This window comes from Oreochromis aureus, linkage group 4, assembly GCF_013358895.1.
Source record: "Oreochromis aureus strain Israel breed Guangdong linkage group 4, ZZ_aureus, whole genome shotgun sequence".
In the NCBI taxonomy this organism is placed as follows: Eukaryota; Metazoa; Chordata; class Actinopteri; order Cichliformes; family Cichlidae; genus Oreochromis; species Oreochromis aureus.
The window spans coordinates 17,702,041-17,728,236 of record NC_052945.1 but is presented as its reverse complement, the minus strand read 5'-3'; the positions used below and the strand labels follow the sequence as shown (position 1 = coordinate 17,728,236).

At 41.3% G+C, this 26,196-nt stretch overlaps 1 protein-coding gene across 1 annotated transcript; it reads right to left on the bottom strand.

Moving 5' to 3' along the window:
* Positions 1-4,001: 4,001 nt before the first annotated feature.
* On the bottom strand, positions 4,002-26,196 carry tbc1d16 (TBC1 domain family, member 16). The gene is made up of 12 exons (XM_031730590.2): positions 25,989-26,196; positions 23,334-23,496; positions 22,875-23,183; positions 17,346-17,540; positions 17,042-17,189; positions 16,743-16,907; positions 15,940-16,088; positions 12,623-12,757; positions 11,625-11,811; positions 10,867-11,046; positions 7,041-7,187; positions 4,002-6,388 (listed from the first exon to the last, which is right to left on the bottom strand). Exons 1-12 carry the CDS (start codon positions 26,167-26,169, stop codon positions 6,095-6,097), a joined length of 2,253 nt encoding a protein of 750 aa, XP_031586450.1. The 5' UTR covers positions 26,170-26,196; the 3' UTR covers positions 4,002-6,094.

Here is a 26,196-nt window from a genome sequence, read left to right as displayed (position 1 = left end):
GAAAAGTGCATGTGCAGCTCCGGCTAATAAAGTCGATCTATCGCTGCAGTAACACCGAAATCCCCACTGCAGTTCAGCATGAATCTGCCCTCTCATGCTGTTATCAGACACCCCGGTGGATCAGCCTGCTGACTGCAGCCCTGGAAGGCCCATTAACACCTCCAGAGGGTAGAGCCCAGCCCCCTCTATAAACAGCCCAGCCGGAGGTCCTTCCTAATGGGCTAAGCTCATTCCCAGCCTGGCCTGCTCCAGGTGTGGAAGCCGAGCCCTGTAATTGATAATTAGGGGGTAATAACCCAGCATTCGGTGCAGGCCTCACGACAGGATAGTAGCCAGGCCCCACACTGTCACTCAGTCAGAGGCAGTGGAAACTAGAGGAGGTGGGGGGGATGGGGGGGTTAAGGGCTATAATTCAACAAGGGGTGCATTTGTCTAGAGGTGAGGAAAAAAAACTTGGAAGCAATAACATGTATACTCAGGCTGGATTTAGTATAGAGTATATGCAAGGACTGATAGAGAACACAAAGAGCCTCCACAGAACTCAAGTGCTTTGCGTAGGTCAGTGATAGCGTGTGTGGGGCTTATGATACCACAGGTAACAAAGTGAAGCTGCAGCACCGCTGGGGGAGTGCTACAATAGGTCGATCATGTCTTTCCACACACACCCATTTTCATGTTACTGTTAAACCACAGATTTTATCAAAGTGATGCACTAAAAGTTATCTAAGTAGAAATAAGCAAAAAAGCCTCCAACGGAAACTGCAGTTCTCAGGTAGACTTAACAAACAATGTTTTGTGGCTTTTGTGCCTCCGTTGTGGTGTTTGATACATTTGTACACTGATACATTTGGATGTTCTGTGAATAAAAATGGCAATTGTGGTTTTTTTTTTTTTTTTTTTTTTTTTTTTTTTTTTTAAAAAGGGGGGGGGCAGAGGCCAAAGATTTGAGTAATGAAAAGTGGCAGTTTATTCATTTATGTATTTATTGTCATTTTCCTTTTATCTTGTTTCCTGTTATAGAAATGCATTAGCCCTGAAAGAAGCTATCAATCAGGGAGCTAATGGGTTGTAATTGCAGGCAGGGAGGCACCCACATCACAAGCGGCGGGGTCCCTGTACAGTAGAGAAAGACCTACCATGGATTAGGTCCCTGGGTGATCCCAGGTTGAGGAAATTCTCAAGTCATTTTCCTTTTGAAACCATTACACTCAGTGCAATAATCACCCCGGCTAGTATATTTACGGCTTTAAACAAAAGTACACAGACGAAGTACGAGGGAGTTTCAGACATTTCTGGGGAAAAGGGGGGAGAAAAAACCCTGACTGTGTTATTCATAAGATGTGAGGATTTTTCCAGAGAAATATGTCTGAAATTTGGTCTTCCTGGAACCGCTGAGTGGCTAAACCAGAATACCTGCTCTGAGTCATTCCACAAAAAAAAAAACACACTCCCTCTGCTCCAGCGTTTCTTTTGAATTCCAAGGAATGACAGCGTCTGATACCCTCTACAGCTGTCCGTGACAGTGGATTCCTGTCAAATGCCTGAGCCATCACTCACTCTCTCTCACACACACACACACACGCACACACAGTCAAACAGCAGAGGCTGATAAGACTTTGCTAGACAGTTTAGGGTTGAACTCTGGGAAACATGCCGTCTGCCTCTCATGGCTTCTTTTTCTCATGGGAGGCCTTAAAATGTTTGTCAGAAAACCGGAAAGGAAATCCCTCGTGAGACAGAATTCACGCCTTGTCTTTTTCCATCTTCGCAGAGCGAAATGAAATGGGAACAAATAACACTGTATGCTTAGGGGAACACAGGAATGCCAGTATTTTGTGGAAATGTGAAATCTGGTCAGGTGTTGTGGATTTCTAAAACCCGCAAGTAAATAATGTTTTAAATGTGGCTTATATTCAAGGCATTATTGCTAACCATGTTTTACATTGGCAACAGTTCACCCCCAAAAAACTGCTAGCATCATTTGTCAGTTTAGTTTTTGAGATTAAAACTGTGGAATCAGCTGGATATGTTGGAGCTGGTGGCTTTATGTGAAATAATCATTTATCTTATTTCTTTCTATATGATATCGATCTCAAAACCATCTCTTCCCCGAAGTGTAAATACAAAACATCTTCCTGCACATCACCATAGAGATTAAATCAAGACTGTGCAACTTTAAAAAGAAAAATGGAGCTTCTTCCTCCTCTTAAAAGTAAAAAAGCAATTTAAATAAAGGAACCCATTTAGAAGAGCTCATCTGTTCTGCTATGACCAGAAGCCTGTGGCCTTTAAACTGACAAACTCTAGTTATCAGTTTTTGAGGCGTCTCAACTTTTACATTTCCTGTAAATATGTCAAATTTAACCTGACTCACAGTTTGCCACTTGTGCTCTGACAGGAATCATATCAATCAGCATTTCTGGTCCAACCTGAAATTATCTGATTAAGATTTCACGCTCCGATTATCATTTAAGGCAGATAGTCATGGTGTCATGACTTTCGGTTTCTGAAGACCATGCTGGAAGAATGAGTTTAAGTAAAAATAGCAGAGGGATCCACAAAGCGCCATCGCTATTGCAGTTATTGGTTAACTGTTGGTTTTAAAAGGTTTTGGTACCATTATTGCTATTATTAATGAGAAGAAGCTGACTAACCAAACATAAAACATGTGTAGTACTATGATAAAGTCTTAAGTCTTCCCTCGTGTCTTTATATGATTATATGATCCTGGAGAACCAGAAAGTCTGCTTCACCAGGCTTTCTGGAGATCTTTAAAAGTTTTCACGTTTTCTGCTTTTTTCACTCGTTTTCAGTCCAGTCCTTGTACTGATCATTTTCAGATTTTTCTTTCCTTCTTTTTTATTCATTAAAACAACTTAACACACATTATGAATTATTCAAGCATAAAGCATCGACACATAACAGACAACTTGGCAAAGAATCAATTTTAATGGATCTTTAGGCACTTTGTTCCTAACTGCCTGTTGCATAAACATTGATTTGTTCACATTTCTTTAGTGAATCCACAAAAAAATGCCAAAGATAACACAGTTTGACTGGCATGAAATAATATTTTATGCACCAACAAGATGACTCCCAAGAGCTACTAGCCTAAAGCTTGATATAGCTCAGCATGGTGAGCAGTGTGTCCTTAAAGGAGTAAAGAGGACAAATGAAGAAGGGGCAGGACAGAAACAAGTCTAGAGTAGGTGAAGAGTATCTGAAGTAGTGTTCTTTAGAAAAAATCCTCAGAGATGCATCTGGTCCCTTATTTGATCCATCTGCTCGTCACTGAAAATTCATCGGAAATGGTCTCATTGGAAGGTTGGCTGACAAGAAGTCATTCTTAAGGAAGTGGAAGGAGGGAGAAAAAAGCCTGAGGTATGCCAAATTACACAAGAACTGGACTAAAAAAATCAGTGGCAACCGGTCTGATGCAGTGTTGAATCCAAATTTGGATTCATCATGGCAATGATCTCCAGTAAAAACATGGCTGATAGAAAAACCCAAAACAGAAAATATACTTTTCACCAATTAAATCACTGAACATTTTCAGTACAGCTGTTCAGTTCAGTTTTTCATTCAGTCCAGACTTCAAAATCATCAATGGACAGAGAATGGAACAAAAGGCAGCCAACATCCAAAGAAAAGCTCTGAATGTCCATGAAGAAGCCTGGAGAACTTTTCCTCAAGACTACTTAAAGAAAATATTGTGCCTGGATATGTCGTATTAGTAATAATACACTATAATATCTACATGGCTGAGACATTAGGTATTTTTTCTTTTGCTTCATGTGGGCATAATCTTGATATTTGAATTATATTTATTACATTAAAAAAATACTAAATATCAGTATTTTCTTTATCTATATACAGAAAACTGCTGGCTCTAGTGCAGCAAACCCTATTTCTGTTTTATTTTCTCCCAGATCAAAGCAATTTATCCCCAAAATGAAATAAACTGAAATATTATTTCAATCAACAAAACAACATGAAAAAACTTCATGAAAGCAGTAGTGTAATTTTATTTCAGTCATTTTCAATGATACCAATGATAAGAATAGGCTCTTTTTTCCCTGTGACGTGTACAATAATGCATCAACATATCATAGAGCTTAACAGCTGTACATTCGTGACCACAACTCACAACAACCACCCCTGGAAATCGGAGTGTTCATTAATCAAGCTTGTGACTTGTAGTGTCTGTGTAAACAAATGTGATTTCAATGCTAATACAATTCATGAGCTCCCTCTCACACACATTCGCGCCGACCATTGCTTTTCCATTTTTCTGACTTTGCTCACTTCGCCGCAGCCTCCCCATCTTTAAAACTCTGCGGGCATCTCCAGCATACAGCTGCACATGATAACTAATATGTCATTTACTGAGGCTGCTTGCTGAGAGATGCAGAGAACTGAAAGAGGGGGGGAAGTGTGGCGGCGTGGGGGCGGTGCAGAAAGCCAGACTGAAGTTCTTAATGTTGCATTTTAGCAACAATTTAAAGATGTTTTCACTTAGAGGCCTGTCGTTCAAAATGTCTCAGGGACGTTTTCCAAGTGGAGATTGCCTTTAAGTCTGATTTAAGATCACCACGCATCCCTCCTCAAAGCCTAACTGCTGAAGCGGCTGGCTTGTCTTTCTAATTTATCTACCAGGTTTTTTTCTGCAGGGTGGCTGCTGCTAATCTGGTGGTAGGGCATCCTGTGACTCTCCAGATGTTAGCAGCGGAGTCTCCACATACACACGCGCGCACACACATATATCAAAGATTTTAACACTTCTGTTGTCGACTGAGACGAAGCAAAAAACAAAACACCAAAACAAAAAAACACAAATACATTCATGTGGACTGATTCTTGAGTGTTGTCATTCATTTTAAGGTGAAGTGGAAAGACTTCTGGAAGGAGAGGGGGGGGAAACAGACTAAAAACTGTGCTGATAATTTTTCACAAGGCTGTCTAAACATGGTTCAACACAGATGAAGATGAAGTTTCAAGTAGGAGAGAAAGTCATCAGTTTTTCCTGTCTGGATAAAAACCGCCGTCCGCGCTCTCTCTGGCGTCACACCCATTCGACACCTCGAGCAGAAAATACATTTCATTTACTTTTTTATGCTAATGTGAAAACGGGAAGGAAAGAAAAAATATCCTATTGCTCAACAGGTAACATGACAGCCTGACTTTCTCAGAAGGAAGAATGTTGTTGTTTTTCTCCGGCTCCTCAGGAGAAACTATGAGAAGGTTCTTTCCCATCATCTGATGAGGAAATACAAGAAAGCCCTCAGGATGTGTTTGTCCTGTAAACACATTCTTACCTGTGTGTTTTCTAAAAACAATTACTGTACGCTGTGCCCTCTATATGTAAAGAACTGCTCATGCAAGGATATAATATTGCTAAATATTTGTAACTGTTGATATAAACGCAAAACATTCACTTTGTTTAAAAATCAAACAAAACTTAAACAGACCGCTAATCCATTCGAATTCATCATATGTAGGTTAACGCCTCTCTGTTAACACCAAAGGATCGGGTTTCACGTTAAAAATGTCCTGCTCAGACTTGAGATATGCATGTATAAACTTGATACTCAGACAAATATTCCACAGTCAGGACATGGGAACAGTGTTCGAAATGTAAAGTTCAAGTTCCTGTGAATGAATCTCCAGTTTGTTTTGACCCTGGGTCAGCGTCCGCAAGAATTCAGCCCAGTTGCCTCGGACCCTGATGTGACCCCCTACCCACGAAGCCCCTGGAAGAAAGCCAAGCCAGCGGCAGACTAGAACCTGAAAGTAGCTCCAGCCAACATAGAGGCTGGTGATTGTCCATTTTGCTCCTGGAGGAAAGCAGCTTCTTGACCTCTGATCCATCCAACAGCAAATCCTCATCACGGAGTCTTGTGAAATGAATGTTGATAACAACATTCTGGTAAGGCAGTGTTCTACATTACTCCATGTGTGGCAAAATATCCTTTTTAAGAGTGTAAAACTAGAAGCATGGACAATGGAGACACAGAGAAAGAGAGAGGGAGAGGAGACAGGTGGATCCAGACATTTGCTGTAAGGTGACAAGCAAAAGCACCTCATAACCTCCACCTCAGGTCTGTTTCCGAAAGGTGAAAATGTCTCGAGTTTTAGAGCCTCTCTTGCCCTCCGGCGGAGGTGTCGGGGTGAGGTTTGGTGAGGGTGTGGATGACGGGGAGGGTGAGGAGGGCTGGGGGGTGGAGGTGCCTCCATAGGGGCAGCTCTGCGAGTCTGGATGTTCACCCGAACACTCCACAGCGGGGATGTAGCGGCTGTCCCACATCCCCGGGCCGCACAGTTTACAGAGGTCGTGAAGGCTGCACGGGATCCTGGGAAGCAGGCGGAACTGGTAGAGTAGACTGCGGGCCTGGAAAGCAGGACGAGAGGAAAGGAGTTCTAGTTTGCCCCGATGCGTAGCCAATAAATGCAACACAGATCGATGCTGATATCAAACAGCGCATTAAAACACCAAAATAAATCAATGGGCTTGACTCCGGGCTAAAAGATAACAAAAGACTCTCAAGGTCAGAAATGCGCGATGTTGCCTAAAGCTACAAAGTCTGCATCGCATGCAGCAAAGCTGTGGAGTTACACCACCTGCATGCTAACATGAACTCGCTGCCTGTGGTTGCAGTAGTAACACACAGCATCCATAAACATGAGGAAGCAGGCATGGACACAATAGCCGGGATGGAGATCATAAATCCTCCACTTTGGCATGGCAGCCTCCCATTTAGTACCTCAAGGCCTCTGTGGGCAACTTAATGTGCATCAGTTGCTTTGCTGCAACATTGGGGCAGGGCTGCCTTAATGCAAGCAGCACTGGGTTTGGTTTAAATGTGTAGCAATGCAGCAGTCTGTCGAGGAATTCTTATGATGATCATAAACAACCGATTATTCTCATATTTAGAGATCGCTGCATGATAACCTTTATTTTTGGTTTGAAGGAAGCGGAGCAGTGAGATGAAATGGCGACATAAAGGCATGAAAACCAAAAAAAAAAGTTTTTACTGCGATACCTTGCGCAGAACCAGCTCTCCGTTCATGTGCATGGAGAGATTGCTGAAGTGCAGCAACATCTGGTCAGTAGCGAGCTGCTGCTCTGTCACATCCTCCCCATAGAGAACAATGATGGCCACACACAGGAACAGGTGGAAGTAGTCCGTCTAAAGAGGAGGAGATCAGCAAAGGAGTGAAAGGTAGAAGGAAAATATGCATATTATCAGCTTCTGTGGTATACAATCAGTTATGTTTTTAATGCAAATTCAAATTTTAGGAGTGCTTTGCATTTATTCATGCCTTTGTTATAAGGAACAATGTTAAGGACACGGCAAAAAAGAACGAAGTAAAAATGCAAAGAATAACATACAGCTGAGGTCAGACGTTTGCACACACACATCATGGTAATTTGAATTTATTGTGGATTAAATGTCCCTTAACAAGTTGCACCTCTACCAGATGCTTTTGGTAGCCATCAACAAGTTTCTGGCATAATTTTCTGTCATAATTATGGCTGGATATTTGACCCCGCTTCCCGGCAGAATTGGCAGAGTTCATTTAAATTGTTTGGTTTACTGGCATAGACCTGGGTTTTAAGTATAGTAAATACATTTTTGATAGCGTTGAGGTCGAGGCTTTGTGAAGGCCATTCCAGAAGCTTAATGTTAGCCTGGTTTATCCATTTAAAACCAGTTTTCTTGTGTGTTTGGGATAATTATCCTGCTGAAACACCCAGTTGTGTCCAAGTTACAACCATCTAGCTGCTGATTTGAGTGGATTATTCCAGCCACTTTGTGGAACATACGCCAGCAAAGTGGTGACAAATCAGAATAACGTGTCCTTACGTATAACTGTCTGTATCTTGTGTACAGGGTTCGTACGCTTTTTTCAGGGTCAAATTCAAGCACTTTTTAAGCACTTTCAAGATCCGTTTTTAAGCTTTTCCAGCACCCCCCCCTCCCCGCCCCCAAAAAGAATGCATGTTTCAATTCGCATCACCTCAGTAAGACCATGTGAAAAGACACCTTAGCTCCCCTTTTGTTCAGACATAGAAAACGCACCACACAAAAATAATGCAAAAGGATTTCACTTAAAAATTAAGATGTGCAAATGTTAACAAATCAACTTGTTAGAGATATTCTTCTCCTGTTGAAAAAAAACGCGAAAAATAAAGAAGTAAGTTAGATAAGATATTGATGCTTCTTTCCTGTGTGCCAAAAAAAATAGGAGACAGATGTTTGTTTGTTTTTAAGTTATTTCCCAATAAAACTGTTTTATTGCTAACTACATTGCTGTGTGTATTATTGCTGAAGTCCTAAATGATCACCTTTAAAGTGTTTGTGCTAATAACATCAAGTCAGACAGGCATGGAGAACAGCACTGACTGTTTAAGTAGTTTAATGTGTCGGTGGCGATAAACACATTTTGAATGAAAGCCGGGAACTTCTTCTATTCTTTGTGACCATATGGATCACTCATATTACCATTATTTTCGTTTAAACGTCATTGATTGCGTTTACACTGCAATCTGCCTTTGGTGGCTTTTTTGCAGCAACTGTAACGTTCACTAGTAGAACTGACACACAAAACACAAAACGACTACACTACACACAACTAACTACACAAGACAACACACTAACTTGAGACTCCAAACACGATAAACGTCACAAATCTCTCACGTATCAAAACTCTCTCTCTCTTTATCGCTCTCTCTCCCTCTCTTCCCAACAACCAAATGCCACATGTTGCCGTATCATTTTTTGACTGGTCGACATGGTACATTTTCCCACCAATAGGGAAGGAGTGTTTTCTTTTTCACTCACAAGCAAAGCGTGTTTGCTAGCGCTCTCCTTAGAAAACACAGTTTTACCGTTTCTTCCCGGAGTAAACGCCACTGTTGTATTCAGACCCCCCAAAAAACAAAAAACATCGGTTTTACGTGGCCTATCAACACAATTTAAAAACTGGTATACAGTTTGAAGTCCGCATACGTTCGACCCAAGTTGAAATGGAGACTCTGGGTCCGTCGACCCCAGAGGGTTAATCAGAAAGCCTTAAGTTAGCTAGTTATGTATCGGGCTAATGTTTAAAGCTTTCACTTGAGTAAATTACTCATATTACTGCTAAGTAATGTTGGCTAAGTTCACAGCATATTCCGTAATAGCGCTGCCATACTGCATCACACTCAGTGCATTTCAATCATTTCTCCAGCGAGTTTGATAGCTAGCAAAATAATAATCTTTTTTTTTTTTTAAAATAGCATGTGTAACGACGCGCGTGTCAGCGTACTGGAAAATTATTTACTAGGACTCACCTATCATGCGACCAGAGAGCGCAAACTCCACCATTGTTGTTTTCCATCATTAAAAACATTAAAAGCATTAAAACAGCAACCTACAGGTATGTTAGCGCACTCATCCCCAACGTCCGAGGGAGGGCGGGGTCACATATTAAAACAGACGCAAGGCAGCCCAGGCGGGAAATTTTGCTTTTGCTTTTGTGACTCATTTTATTTCTCTATCTGATAAGAAAACAATTCAATCAGATAGCTATTTATTGTGAATGAAATACAGTTACATTTTCAAGCACTTTTAAGCACCACATCTGAAATTCAAGCACTTTCCCAACCTTGAAAAGAGGACATTAGAATTCAAGCACTTTCCAGGATTTCAAGCACCCGTACGAACCCTGTGTGTAAATCTACAATTCTCCTTAGATGATCACTGAGTTCCTCGAACCTTCTCTGAGCGTTGGTTAAACCAATGCGAGGTGTCTACCAGAAACTACCAGCTGTAGTCAATCATGATCACTAATGAAAAGTTAATATGATTTGGCAAGTTCAAAGACATTGTAGAACCTTCGGGACCATTTATTAAAAGATTTAAGTGAGTGTATATTTACGTTTGACCCTGTGTGGATGTATTGATGTATACTGTACAATCATTCCACCTTGGAAAAAGGAAGATTCAAATAAATCATTAAAAGCCCAAAAATTACCATGATTTTCAATACGAAATTAAATCTTTATTAAATCTACTGTATACACTGAGCTATTGATGTGCAATAGTATTTGTTCAGTTGTCTTTAAAATATCTTCCTCCATCCCTGGAATACCCAGACTTTTACATTTTGCCTGTCCTTTTATCATTAAGAAAGCAATAACATCTTTAAAACACGTTTCATGAAAAATACATCTATTTTTGGACTAACCCCAAACACTTCATTTAGCAAGAACTGTCGAGATAAATATTGTGTGACCCAATATTACACGATTCTTCCCTTTCACAGAAAAATCAGATATCAATCAGAAATTCTTGCTTTTAGCCCATCTGGTATGTGACACTCAACTGTCTAAACCAAGGTTTCACTCTCATATCTCTTCTATCACCACCTGCAGCTTCAGATCAGAACATCTAGAAGAGAGTTTGAGCAAATGGCACGAAGCAGTGAAGCTGATATTTGAGAAGAGGTGTTAACCTCTTTCTCACTACACACTACACAGGCATGACTAACTCTGATAAAAGACAGAAAGGGTGGAAAAATGTGCACTGGGTAGATCGATTTAAGATAAGCCAAATGACTTGTTTTTATTGAAACACAGTATTTTTACTTTTTACATTTGTTTTTTAAGCTAATATGCTTTTAGGGTCACTGTAATCTGTGGGAATCAAAACCCGAAAATAAACAAAACCATTAAACCCCTTGAAGAGCAATTACAGGTTTTAAAGACAGGATTACAGAAGCTTGCAGTGGGAAGTGTTAAAGGAGTAACACGCAGCGTAGTATATGCAAAGTTTTTCTTTCAAACTTGTGTATGCAAAGGAGCCGTTCGGACTTTGACCTGACCTGGTAGTGTGCCCAGCACGCCTCCCACATGCGCAGGGCCTCGGTGTCGGGGAACTCTCTCTTAAAGCAAAGCAGGATCCAGCGATGGCAGAAGAGGAGTTGGAGGCCGTCCTCCCCGAGCCTGGTCAGGTGCTGGTGGAAACGTGGCAGCATGAGGCGCAGCAGCTCCCGCAGGTACATCTGGAGGCAGGGTCATAGAGCTGTTTAAGCTCATTTCTCCTTCTATTTAAGCCAACTTTATGATTGGCTGCCCTTCATAAACTCAAAGTTTGAACAGCAGGCCGTGGGGCTGTGTGGCTGGGATGACCATATTAGGAGTATCTGCCCTCACTGACATCACAGAGTCAGAGTTTTATACTGCATAGTGGCTCTATAGCGTAGTGGTTTACACGTTCACCTAACAAGCAAAAAGATCCCAGGAGGAGAGACAAACCCTTTGAGGATTGCATCAGGAAGGGCATTCGGCATCAAATATGCAGCAGCAACAACTGTGGTGATGACTTATGAATAAGGGAGTAGATCAAAGTAGCTTTGTACAATGTGATTCATCAGAAAACTGAAAGAGTTGTTTAAAGAATGAACAAAGAAAGCTTAATCTAGCCACTTGCATCCGGTCAAGAAAATAGATATAAATGTCTGAAATTGTTAGAGACAACTTCCCCAGCTGAAGTGTCAGAAAGCTGTGGTGTAAAGCATCTCTGCACAATCAATTCAGACATTCGTACAGCTCATAAAAGACACACGGAAAAACATCCTACCAGCTGCCTCTCCATGTCTTCGTCCCGCGGGGAGCTGATGAAGATGGTGTTCTCCATGAGGCCGACAAAGCACCAGAAGGTGTCGCTTTCATCCTGGATCTCAGTGAGCAGCGGGGCCACCAGGTCAGACATGCCCTGGCAGTAGCCCATGTCAGGATTAAACACTGCATAGTTGAGCAGAATCCGCCTGAGGCAACAACAACCACGAACATCTAAGTGGTGTCATAACATCTCAGCATCTCAAAAAAAGCGCTGTAAGTGGCCACTGTAGAACCATAAACATAAATCCCTCTCACAGTCTCCAACACAGCCTCTACACAGTCCTGCCAAACCAAATGTATAGTCCCACCCAAACACTCTCAGGGTTTTTTTTCCCTTTTTCTTGCATGGTTACTAATTTTGAGAAAACTTCCTTTGCCTTTTTCAGACCTTAGTAAGTACTGCATAAACAAAGGAAACAGTCTAAAGATATTTTCTGTTGTTTGAGCGCTAAATTAAAAACAAAGACTGAATTTGTGGAGACGGAGACTGCAATCTGAGGATGCCGGTCTCTCTGCTTAGACTAAATGACCCAGACAAATGTCTATTTGACATATCAGTAATAGCTGTGAGCTAACTTATGAGATGAGTGCTCTCCATCTGGACATGTGCAGTGCTGGTATCACCCCAGCTCAGATACAATATGAGACATAATGCCAGGACAAATACCAGGAGCCTTGATGAGAGTCACTAAACTAATATGCTATTTAAATCCTCTTGCTCCTCGTTTGGAAAGCTATTAGCTCTGAGTATGCATCAAAAGTGCTCAGACGGCTTAGTCAGAGTCAATAAAGCATGAAACTCATTTGCAGCTCCCTCAGGGTTCAGAATATGAAATGAATAGGTACGCCTGTGCGTTGGGCTGAGGAACGATAAGGCTGGACTGGGAGAAGGTGACAGAAATCGAATGTCAGATAGAAATCTAAAGTGAATGGGGGAAAAAAAGAAAAAGACCTGACCTCATGATCTCCACATTCGGGTTGTTCTCTCCTCTAAAGAAGTGGTTGCTGCGGTCAGTTCTCACCACGTCTTTATCCACCGTGAACTGGACCTTTCTCCAGAACTCACTGTGCTCCTCCGGGCTCATGGACAACCTGAGAAAAATTCATATAAACACCAGAAAGCAACGGAAATATTAAGCGAAAGAAAAGGTGAACTTGAACTTGCAGCTGTTAACAAAGCTGTTAAAGCGCTGGAGTTAAAAAAAAAAAGTTTTTGACTGCACAGTCTCTTAGGAAATGCTTGGTAATTAGAATCACAAAATGAAGGGTTATCAAGTGATCGTTTTTGCAAATGTGACTCAGGTGTAACACTAACACTTAGCTAGAAATGAACAAAAAATCCAGGGGTGTGTAAACAGTGGGCCTGACAGGGTATTTTACAATCAAGTGTTCCACTGAGAATAATACCACAACCATAAAACTCCCCCCATCCTTCCCTGTAGATGTTAGCAACTATATTAGCAATGTACTCTGAGTGTGGCACTAATGTACTCAAGTCCTAACAAGCAGAGGGGATTTAATTAACACTGTTTGTTTTCCATGAAGCCCCACCAGGAATAATGAGCACACACCTGATGCAATGCCACGCAACTGTTTAGTTTTTGTTGTGTTTGTGTCCTTGGATCCTTCTACTTCTCTTTGACTTGAAATTGAAAATTGAATTGTTTTCATCCCTTTTTGGTTCATAAGCCTAGACAATAAGAAAATAGATAGTTATAATTGAATGGGGCAAAATATATAGTTTATGTCACTTTTCTGAGGTAAGGTGAGACATTTTTTGAGGGAAAAAAAGTCTTAATCTACCCTTCATTTCTATATATTTTCCAAAGATGGGACATAGGTGCAGCGATTTATTGAAAGATGTGCAAACATACATGGAAATACAGGATATAAGGCAAAACAATTCTGGTTTGCATGAGTCTAACAAGCTTGAAAGTCAGTATTTGGTGTGACCACCTTTATTCAACACAGCCTGAACTCTCTTAGGCAGGTTTTTGTGTATTGTGTTTAAGTAGCCTTCAGGAATACTTCTCCAGGCTTCTTGAAGGACAGTCAAAGCTCTTCTTTGGACGTCCGTTGCCTTTTGTTCTGTTCTCTGTTAAGATAATCCCAGGCTGACCTCCAGGCTCTGGGGAGGCCAATCCATGACCAACTGCATCGCACTGTGTGTGGGATGCAGTCGTGGAGACTTTGAGACTCTTTCCAGATGGCAATTCATGGTGGATCAAACTCTCTCTTTAGATTTTTCAAATGTTAACTAAAGAAATAAATTGTGTGTTTTTTGTGGCAGGCTGCAAATAACAAAGTGCCTAAAGATACAATTTAAAGTTGCTTCTCTGCCAAGTTGTCTTTTATGTGTAGACTGGTTCATCCCTTGAATTAGGTCACTTTTATATGCTTCAATGATTCACAGGTCTTTGTTGAGTGGCTTAATCAACAAACAACATTACTCTGAAAATGGTCATATACTATACAAAGACTGGACGAATGAGTAAAAAAAATGTCCAAAGACTATTGCTCAAGACCCCTTTAAAAACTACAAGAAAGCCTGGCTCTTAAGAACTTTTTTAAACCAATAATGAACTACTATTAATTTTAATCTTGATGGCATTGATATTTTTTTTTAACGTTCTTCAAGCAGGAACTGAAAACAATGAAACCTTTATCTGCTTTAAAAAGAAACCTTGATCAGATGAGATCATCTGCTGGACATTATTCAGGTTAGACCAGAAATGCGATTGACATGATTCCTGTCATGCCACAAGTGAGAAACAGCAAGTTAAATTTGACATATGTATGGTAAGTATAAAAGTTCAGAAGCCTTATCAACTGGATTATTTGGTATCCAATAACTAGACTGTGATTAAAGGCCAAAGGCTTTTCATTGTAGCAGTATAGGTAAGATCTTTAAATGTGTTTTTATTGTTTTGTCATTTGTAACTTGAGGACAGATCTGCTCCATTTTCTTTTAAAGTTTGAGCAGTCTTAATTTAAAAATAGCTAACCTAAAGCTACAATTTAAAATCAGTTGTTTGCCAAGTTGTCATGGACCCTAAACTGGTTCATCCTTTGAGTTAGTCACCTTTTTTTTTAAATCCTTGAATGGTTCATAAGTCAGAGTTCAGTGGCTTAACAAAAAAAATATTCTAAAAAATCATCAGGTGAAAGGACTAGAGTGAAAATGATTGAAAAAGCAGCCAAAAGGTCCAAAAAATGTCCAAAGAAAACCTTTGAAAAGCCGTCAGAAAAGCCTGGAGAGCTATTGCTCAAGACCACTTTTTCTTCAAGTTAGCCAGAGAACATTTTCTTTTTCAATATGTAACATGTAATAAAAGCTGCAAACAATACAATACAAAAAAAATTATGACAACAGCTTGAAATGTATTTTAGATTATAGGGATAAGAAAAAGGACAACTACTGGTATGCTTAATGTATGTTCACATTCCTCTGTTAGTTTTGCATATTTTCTTGTTGTCTGCTCACATATCAGCAGTAATCTATTGTCAGTCTGGTTAGTTTTGCTTTACTTGTTATCGCTGCCCCATTTCCATTTATGGCTGGGTAGTTATCACATCTGAGGGTGACACAGAATGAAAATACATGTCTCTTTGCTCCTAATGATCAACTAGTGGCCCCGGAGGCTGGCTCTACTCAAAGGCTCTTTACAGGAATCCACATCACAGTCAGAACAGGGACTAATTACCTGACTTCGATAAGACCTTCTCAAGTACTCAAAATGTTAATAGGCCATACACATGAAACCTGTCCAATTATCATATTCATTACAGACAGAGGGGCACAATGTGTGAAAATATGTGTACACTTAACCTTTTTGATGGCAGGCTGGAGGCAAATGAAGACTGGGGAACGTGCTCGCGTGTGTGTGACATGTGTGCGTGTGGTTGGCCGTGCATACCGAAGCTGTGTTCTGTTTTTTTGTTTTTGTTTTATTTTTTCCATCCGACAAGACAGTATGATCTGATAAGCGCTGACATGTTTTTTTCTCAAGAGACCTTTTATTTCACACCCAGCACCTCCCCTTAACACTTTCCTGATTGCGCCTATTGATTGCTGAGCGCCTGCGATGAAAAGCCACAATAGGCTCACATATGGTTTAATGTTTGACTGACTGAGCATTTGGCAGCTGACACTGCAGCCACATGATAGTTTATCTGCTGTTTCAGAGAGCGAAGCATACAGATGTCTCTCAATACAAGCTTCTTTTTTTTTTTAAAGACTTCATGATGTTAACACTGTACTTCCACAAACATACCTCCTCTGCTGGATGTCATGGTACTGGCTACGCTTTTGCAGTCTCCAGTCTTCCCTTTCTTGGGAAGAGGAGTCATAGCTGTAGTAGTGCAGCAGGAAGGGCCACACCTCACCACGAATGGATGGGTCGATACCACCGAAAAATATGGCCTGGTAAAAAGAGTGTAGAGGTGAGCACAGAGGCAGTGGGTTCTCTGCGTTCAAAGGGCAAGCAGGGGCCAAAACTGATAACTATGAGAGCAAACCACACTGTATGCAAACAAGGCATGCAGACAGTGCCGCACAGCCTGCAATGCAACTATCACCTTACTAGGATTATTTATCAAGTGCTGCAAAATGTTGCAAAACTGAAACTTCCGTAATGTTAAGGGTGGGGGAAAAACAAACAAAAAAACAAACACTGCTTTGTCAGCAGGTCCAGCAAAAACAGTCCTCTTTTGCAATTCCTGCACTTGTGCATTTACTGAGGAAATGTTTTGGTCTGAGTCTAACGGCCTCTGACTCATCTTCAACAATATGGTAAAGTTTAAACTGAGTCAATCAAAGAAACTGAAATGAGTCACAGGGGGACAGTGGCCAAGACCAATCCTCTCATCATTTACAACCTGGGAGTGCTGATTCAAACTGAAACTTCAGACAGTGTAGGGCTGAGTTTCAAAATGACTTTCCGAAACATGTGCTACCATAAAATGCGATGCTTATAGTACCGATAGGTATGAGCTTAACATATTAGCTGATTGATTACCTTCAGACTGATTCCTCAGAATTATAATAGCCTGCTTGTGTTCACACCTGCATACATACCTTGCGTAGCTTATACTCCTCCTCCACCTGTCCGTTCTGGTTGAGGTGACGTAGCCAAGTGGTGACATCCAGCCTTCGATAAAGCCTCTCCTCTGGGTGAGTCTCGGCTGATGGCAGGGTGGGCCTCTGAATGGAAAACTGCATGCAAGACTTCTCATCTGACACCTGATGTTAAGCGAGATCAAAAGGAAGAAACAAACTGGCAAGAACAGTACAATTGAATAAAAACTGTTAAAAAAAAATCCTTCCTTTTCCAATAAAACTAGAAGCCAAACTGGGAATTTGGGCTGTAACCCGACCTGGTCTTTGAGCTGAGTTTCTCTGCAGCACTTCCACTGCTGGAACACCTCAGCCAGCTTGTCCAGGCCAGCATGATGAAAGTGGAGGATCTTATATTGGCTCTCTCTGCTAGCTATCACCAGCTGGCCACTAGTGCAGGCCTCGTCGCTGCAACAACAAAATGGTGAATAATAAAGTCAATAACTACTGTAGTAATAAAGAACCTCAACAAAGAGCCTGCAAGAGAGAGTGAAACATTGCACAGTAGCGCAGCAAAGTGAACCCTCGCGACCTCCCTGCGACCTTTTGCACTCTCTGACTGACCTGAAGAAGAGTCTCAACGACCTCATGTGACCCAGGTCGACCCTGAAAACTCCACACAATTGCTCCAGAGCCAGGAGCTTCTGCTGCTCCTCCCACCGCATGCCCTGCGACTGGCTGCTGCTCTCAGAGGGGGCATGGCTGTCCAGGCTTGAAGCAGAGCTGGCCGAGTGGTTCATGGATTCCTCGCACAGCTCCCTGGAAAACAAATAAATCCACAAAAAAAAAAGAAAAAAGATTTTGGAATCAGAATTTGGGGTTTTTGTTTAATTTAAGTATTTTCCCCTTTACATCACAATAGGGAGTCTTGTAGTTTCTCTCTCCTTGCTTCTTAAACCTCACATTCAGATACAAAGTTATGTTTTTCAATGTGAAGCATTGACAGTGAATATCACAAAGTCAGAGGCCACTGGTGGAGACACTCCTCGGCTCAGCTCTCCCCTGTTGTTTTATGTCTCAATATGTTTTTCACCAAGAGGCTGAGAATAGGAGGAATGCATGGAGGCGTCTGAGGACAGAAACGCACACATGCACAAACACACAAGGAAATCTGTACACACAGACACACAAATCACACTGTCCGCTGTCCAATTTCCCCTGTCATTCCCCCATGGCAAGCATGTTGTTCCCGGCACTGAAACCTGAGCTGAGGGCTCCTCTGCTGCACGAGGAGACACACAAGAACACACACATTATAATCACACGTGTGTGCAGAGAAACATGCATGCGACAATGCCAGAATATGTACGCGGCCAACACAAACACGCACTGCGCACCACACACCAGCTGAACCGCTCGCTGGCTGGCGTGTTCTCTAACGTACACACATTTAGACACACACACACACACACACTCAAGAATGGACCATAGCTAATGACCAAAATGCACTCTCAAACACGTCTCCAGACCTGCTAACGCTGAGAAACAGAAATGCGTTAAACCCGGCGACATTTGAGAAGCACACGTGTAAATTAAGTTGCTTGATTATGACTCGCTATAAATCCTACACACACACACACACATATATATATACACATCAGAAATATTTTTTTTAACAATACAGCCAAGAAGAGGTCATTCACGATCAAAATTTAGTAACAGAAGAATATCAATTTGTAAAAATGTATATATTTTTTCCACTCTGCTCGCATCAGCGGACACGTTGGCTTCTTTGATCACGAGGGAGGCGGGCTGAGCCTTTTACGCCCCAAATCAATCATGTCTTGCTAATAATTTGCCTGTTAGCAGATGGGAAAATAACAAGGCTGATCAATCCAAGCTGCACCGTTTCCTTATGCTATCTGGTGATTTACTGCTCTCTGTCTCATGTATCATGCCACAAACCAGACTGTGGAAGACTACGAGACGGGGAGAGAGGCGCAGAGAGTTCTGGTAAGAGAGTTAGGCAATGTGAACTATGAAGGAGATCTTTTAACGGACAACTGTGTTTCCCCTTTTTTTTCCCTTTTTTTTTTCTTAAGTGACTGTGAAGGCCTATAAGCCCATTTACAGCTGACATTTCCTTCTCTCTTTCCTGCATGCTTAAGGCTCATGCATTAAAATCTTTTTGTACATTTCGCCACACAGAAAAAAAAAAAAAAAGTGGGAAAGCAACGAACGTCACTTGATTTCTGAAATCTGAGCATGGGTCATTCACTGTGCTGCGTTCAAGCGTAAACTCAACAAGTGATTAACAACATCTGTCAGTGTTTAGAGCCCAATTCTATTCATTTATATTAGGCAGCAAAAGTAGGCAGCAGTCACGCCATAAATTCTGCACAGTGTACATTATATAAACAGGCTGTTTTGCTCGAGTGAGACTGCTGTAACCATCATGTCCCACCAGGCCAGGGTGAGATCAAACTGCCCTGAGGCCCTGTGTAATGCTTCCCTCCACACACATAAGGCTTTACTCCGGGGGAAAGTGCTGCCAGGTCACCCTGAGAACCACCACGCAGTGAACAGGCCTACAGAGACTCCCAGGTCCTCTAGCTAATCCCTGGAGAGAACAGGGAGTTTAAGGGAGGGCTCAGACGAAGGGGACGGTGTGGGCGCACACTGAAAAGTGGTCAGTACAATTTGAAGTTTTAGAAAAGGAAAACAAACATCCAGCATCATCTTATCCTTTTCAGAAATAATCCCCCAAAGGCACTTTCTGCACACTGGACACTCTTTTGTCCATATTAAATGTACTTTAATTTGATTATAAACCAACAGACAAAGAAGAAACAAATATTTCTGCTGCAAAAAAAAAATCCTATTTACTGATTTTTTTCCCCCCCTTACATAACAATTAGGTAGTTGAAAAAATATTTAAACATGGAAAAACTGGAAAAACAAGTAAAAACTAAGATTGCAACTGCCAGACCAAATATACGTAACAAATGGTTGCAAACATTTTCAGGCGTCACGGAGCAAAAAAAACACTGGAAACCACTGTTCTTAGACATAATCATATACTAAACGTTCCACAAAGTAAAGCCCCAAGAAGGCAGTACGCATTGACAGCATCATAAACTTTAAAGAAACTTGTTAAGAAGCTCGACAGAGATTGCTGCAGATTTCTCTCTCCCTTTTTTTGCCCTCTCCCACCGCTCTCCTCTTTCTGCCCCCCCTCCCTTTTCATCCGCTCTCACTCTCATTCGCAGAGCTTTCTCTTTGAATGATTCCAAGTGACATGTTTCCAGTTCCTGGCCCCTTAACAGTGTCAATTAAAGCAAGAGAGAGAGAAAGAGAGATTGAGTGGGTTCCAGGGTTTTGGCTGCTGCTCTGCTCTCTTCAGTCCTCTAATCCAGAGAGCTGACATTCAGCCCAGCACAACAACCCTGGGAGCACTGACAATCAAAGGGCTTCACACAGACTTTAGGAAGGGGAAAGGGAAAGGGGGTGGTGGGGCGAAGTATTTGAGAGGTGGACAACACCAAACGATACAACAACTCAGAAAAATGGAGAGATTATGCAAAAGGAAGAGATGTGAAATAATAATAATAATGAGGAAAAGTGGGAGGAGTTGACAGACATGGAGAACAGAGGAGAATCCAAAAGAAGAAGAAAAAGAAGGAGGAGGAAAAAAAACAGGCAGAGGAAAAGATGGATACGAGTGCCAGAGAGCTGTGGAGAGACACCAACAGCAAGTGAGGCACAGAGTTTTGGATGAAGAGAAGGACGGAGCAAAGGTTAGAAGCTGTGAAGCAAAGAGCAATGCCAAGTCACACACTGACTGCACTTATAGCAAATGTGAAAAAGTGGCTAAAAACACTTAAAGTCACACTGTCTCACTCTCTCGCTTTTTTTTTTTTTTTTTTGGTGGGGGTGGGGTGGGGGTGACACTGACACAGGCTTACACATTTCTGGGCAACATATCAGGCCACATAGCTGCGTGAGGAAACAACCGCGAAGGGAATCATAAAATCACACGACCGCGAGGTCTGAACAGCAACACAATTACTGTACAGATGGCTCCCCTGACTAGAGAACAGTGTGTGGAGGGATTGTGGTTTGGCTTACAATATTTTTGTTTGGTTTTTTAGGATTTGGAAACTTATCTTAAGACCTCTGTGACATTACACAATGTTTAGATCGAAGGCCAATTTAAATACAAATTGAAATTGTGAAGCCTGATAACATTTCATGCTTCCTGCTGAAGTCATCTACCTGCTTTCAGGTCCCTCAGGACATTTAGCTGTAGTGCAGTGAGCCACCTTGTGGCTTCAAACTGTAAACCAGCTCACATGCAATCAATTCTTTTCTTTTTGGCTCCACCTTCTGGTAGCTTAGGGCAACTAAAAAAACCCATTTGTGAATAAAAATTACACAAAAAATTACAGTAAGGGAAAATTTAACATTATGTTATTCAAAGCCACAACAAGAAAGGGAAAGAAATCAATAATTTTGACTTTATGGAGCAACTTAACTTGGCTGATATTAAATAGAATGAAATATTTACTATAAATTTACTTTGGAGTACCACAGAATATCTCGAGGAATGTAGGAACAGCCCACTCATCTAGCCTCGTTCCCTTTTAAAAGAAAGACACACAATCTCATAATATTTATAACACAATTTACTCACACTACACTTCCATGATCTTTAAATGTATTTAAACGTATGCAAAAATAACCCTTCCCATAATTTAGTTCCTAAAAACGTGGCAGGCCCAGTCTGAAAAAAGCTGTCCAAAGTTTTCAGTTATGTTTTCTTAAAATTGCGCATAACAGGCTTTGACTGTGTTAGTTTATGTTTGGTGACGGGTTAGAAGTGTTATCCAGTCAACAGAGACGTGTGTACGAACCCTGCTGTATGAAACAGACGTGTAAACGGTTTAGCTTCGCCCTTTATTTCTCTTTGTTTTTTAAATGAACTTGAGAACCTGCACAACAACGGGTCAGTTACTGTAGTTTTCACACAGTGTCATTGTTTTTATGATAACAAATACAAACACGAAACAATATGTAAAATACTAAGTCACGCCATCTCTCTCAAAAAAAAAAAAATCAAATAAATAATAAATGGAAATAATTTTAAAACTGACATTTTCTGGAGTTTGCACGCACTGAAGGATTTAGTGTTGCATTATGCTTAAAATTTCTGACATATACATCTATATATATAGATATATATGTAGATATATAGATAGATAGATATAAAAGAATATATAAAACACAGAACTCCATCTGCCCCTTTATTCTGCTTATCCAGGTGCTTTTTATTTGATAAAACAAGCTGTACTCCACAAAGGATAAAGACACTCAGAGCAATTAAATCCCAAGAAAAAATTGCAGGAATCAAGGAAGCTAGGAATAATGCAGTGATAACAGCAGAGACATCTAGCTATGTACCCACACAGACTGTCTGTGGGGTTTAGGGAGGAGACAGAGAGGGAAAAGGACCTACAAGCAACAAATGCTCATGGTGGTTTTGTAGTTATACAGTAATAGGTAATAGGTCATGTCTATGTTAATGTTCCACATGTGTTCATTCAGACATGACCACAACAGTGGCAGAGAGAAACACAGAGCACGCCTTCTTTTTCCTTCTTTACAAAACTGAGCTAACCAACTGTCAAAGATGAACAACAGATAAGCACAGTTGTGATCATATGCATGCCCAGACTGTCTTGTGAAGTTCAGAATTGTATCAAGTTGAAACAAATGTAACATAAAGTTACATTTTAGTGAGACTGCTGTTGCGACTTTAGGGGAAAAAAACGTGACCTGACCAATTAACGTGTTTTCGTAATAAGCTTTATTTTTATTTTTAAAAAACAAACAAAATTAAACAGTTTAAACTTTCCCGTGTATAACTAACAATAAAGATTATTGTCTTTATTCAGGACAAGGTTATAAGTTGCCTCTAGCTACTAAAAAGCTGTATAAAAGATCATTTGTGCCAAATGTAACCTTTGCTCATAATTGTCAGTCTTTTTATTATGAACTGATTTGCGACTTGGTGAGATGAATTACCCACTAATGTGGGCAATAAATTTATTCTATTCTATTATTAATAAAGCGACTTTCAACCCTCTCACTGACCTGCTCTCGTTGTCCAAGAAGACGGAGCCGCTGCTTTCACAGAGGGCCTCGCTAACGGGGGACAAGCAGAAGGGAGAGGAGAAGGTGTCCGAGTCCGAACCCATAGTGCTGTCCCGGCTCACTTCATCCGACAGCTCACAGGAGCCCTCGTCGCCTTCCTCCCCAGCTGAGGGCAGCTGCTGCTGGTGTGAGGACGGATCGGCTCCAGCCTCGACCACCAGGCTGTGGCTCTCTGTGGAGGTGCTGCTTGTAATGTTCCTCTCCTCATCCTCGTCTTCCTCCTGGGCTGCTGGGGGACGGGAGTGAGGTCTGGAAAGGATGTTTATAAATTGAGTTCCTTGAGAGTATTTCAGTTCATGCTTTACTGAAAACTGCTTCCTACTACTGAGTGGTGCTGATCGAGATATCAGCACCACATAAACAACCCAGAGACACATTTTAAGTAACACGTTCTTGTACCGTCTGCCTCTGCGGCGGGCGTTCCTGCGTACAGGCGAGCTCTCCGGAGTGATGTATCGCAGCGCCTCTTCATCCTGCCTCTGGATGCGGGAGTTGGGGACCCAGGTCAGGATAAGAGTGGTGCCCAGGCTCTCATCCTTCTCCACGTGGACACAGAGGTAGCCTGCAGAGGGCAACAAAACCTTGATCGTGTTATGACTAATTATGGTGGAGGTAATTTGGGAATGTAAGAAGAGCTTGTGAAGCATTTTATATATTGCAGCCAATTTAAAACAAACGCGTAACTCGAGAATAGGGAGATGATGATGACGGAGGAAGTGTTGCTCATATATGCCAGGAAAAAAAGGCAACACGTATTCAAAAGCACTCCACCAGACCTGTACGGTCTTTACATGTATGAATAAGATAAGTAGACAAAGGTAAAGCAATTCAACTAACGACCAAAGGCTTCATAAAACAGAGGAACAGTGCTTATTTGAATTTATGAGGCAGTCCAATAAAAACCTGAATGAAGTTTACAGCAGCTTATCTGACATAGCTATAAATGTCACATGGTTTAGAGCCCCTTTAATCTTACCTTTTAGATAGAAGTTAGAAGTATTATTATCGTTTTATTGTTTTCATGTTTGTCTTTTTATATTCCCTTGTGTTTCTTCTATATCTAAATGCATGTTAGCTAAAAGAGTGTGACATCACCTGCTTCACAGTTGAACACTTTCACCAAACAGGCAAATTTATATTCCATCTATTCAAATCCAAAGGTCATCACTAGATCATTTCCACATATTTGACACTGGTGTGAAATTCTATCATCGCTGGCATCTGGATTGTTGAGTTGTGGTCAAAAACATGTTTTATTAGGTCAAAGTGACCTTGACCTTTGACTGTTGAGTTCATACTTCAATCCAATGGACCGTTTGTGCTTTTTGCATTCACATACAGTGCTGTGGACCCCTCATTTCTTTATATTTTGCTTCTAAGGAGCCAGACTTTCATTTATTTTTTGTACATGGTCTTGAGCAGTAGCTTTCCAGGCTTTCTGAATATATTTTCAATTATACCAGGGGAACACTTTTGTTGGTTAAGCCACTTAACACTGACCTGAGAGTTACTCAAACATACAAAACGGCACCTAACCCTAGGGGTGAATCAGACAGTTTAGTTGAATCTTCAAAAAATGCCAAATATAAGACAGTTTGACAAGTGTGAAATTTTTGCACCAACAAAGTGATTTCTACAGAGCCATGAGGTGAAAACATTTGAGGAAGAGACAAGAGAAGAAGTGTCAGGCCTTAACAAAAAATAATAATTATAATAACTCAGCAAAAGGACTAGATGTTACAATCCCTGATAAAACATCTAGTCCTTTTAGTGAATTATTATAATTATTATTAATCATTAGAATTCCAGCTATAATTTATAGCTGGAGAGTGTCTGAAAGTCACGTCCTATTCAGCTGATCAATGAACTGTTCACAGAAGCCTTGTTAGGGTGGCTGTTAAGAAGAAAAAGAAGGCTGAGAACTTGTTGTCAATATCTAAGGAGGAGGTCAGGAGAGAGGGAGAACAGTGTCTACACCCATCTGTAAAACATGATGGAGACTGTCGTGGTTTGGTGCTGCATTTCAGCCCGTGTTGGGGATTTTGTCAAAACTGAGGTACAGAAAAATACCTTCAGATTTTTTTGAAACATGTCTGACATGACAACTGCTTTATTTTTCAGTATGACAGCGTTCCCAAAATACACTGCCAATACATTAAAAGCTTACAGGGATAGAAAAAACACAGAGTGGAACACTAGCCACAGACTGGCCAACCCAGACCCCGGACCTCAGCGTGGGATCATCTTGACAGATAGAGGAATAAAAGGCATCCAACATTCAGAGAAGAGCTTTGAATGTCCTTCAAGAAGCCTGGAGAACTATTCCTGAAGACTGCTTAAAGAAATTACAAGAAAGATTGCTAAGAGAGTTCAGGCTGTGCCGTGACACTAAATATTGACTTTCAAATGCTGTGTTTGCCTTATATATACTGTAAATTGCTGCACCCATTTCCCATTTTTTAGCAAAATAAAAAGAAATGAAGGGCAAATCAAGACTTTTGCACAGTAGTGTAATCTCCTGGAGTTTCTCAAATAACATGTTCTGAAGAACGAGACATGTCACATTGACCGTCTTTGCACTTTGACCAGTTGTGCCAAACCGCCAAAGAGATATCACATTCACAAGTTGGAATGAACACACATCCCCCAAAGTATAACACCTCCGGTTGTGGCGGCTGCCAGCGCCGAGGTGTAAAAAGCACTTCCATGCCAGCTACAAATAGATAAAACACAATGTAATGTAATACAGTGTAATCGGTTTAACAATGCATGCACTGCAAATGCAACACAATCAAACAGACACACGCACTGCAAAGTCAGTAATACCCTGCAAAAAAGTATAAGCAACAGCTGGGGACAAATAGCTGACTTGAGCAAATTAAAAGGGTTCAAAACACTTAACAAGCGCAGTGTCTCAGCCATTTTCACTTTTTCATGTCCTCTAGAAACAACTGTATTACTGTCTTGGCTACTTGCAGCACATTTATGCATTTTCTTCTGTTGTATTTGTCAAGTTGAAAAGTTTAGAAGAAGAAACACTTGGTTCAGTCTAACCTGGGTGGTGCTCAGCCAGGCCAGGCAGGGGCTCCGCGGGGTGCACGCAAACATTATTTTTGGAGAAGATAATCTCGCCATCCAGTCCCGAGCGTAACGATGAGCCCCCCGCCCCGGGGTTAAAGGTCAGGAGGTCGGAGGCCTTGGAGGAGGCACGCCGTAGGAGCCGACCCAAAGACATCTCCTCAGGCACCAGGACACTGCGCCC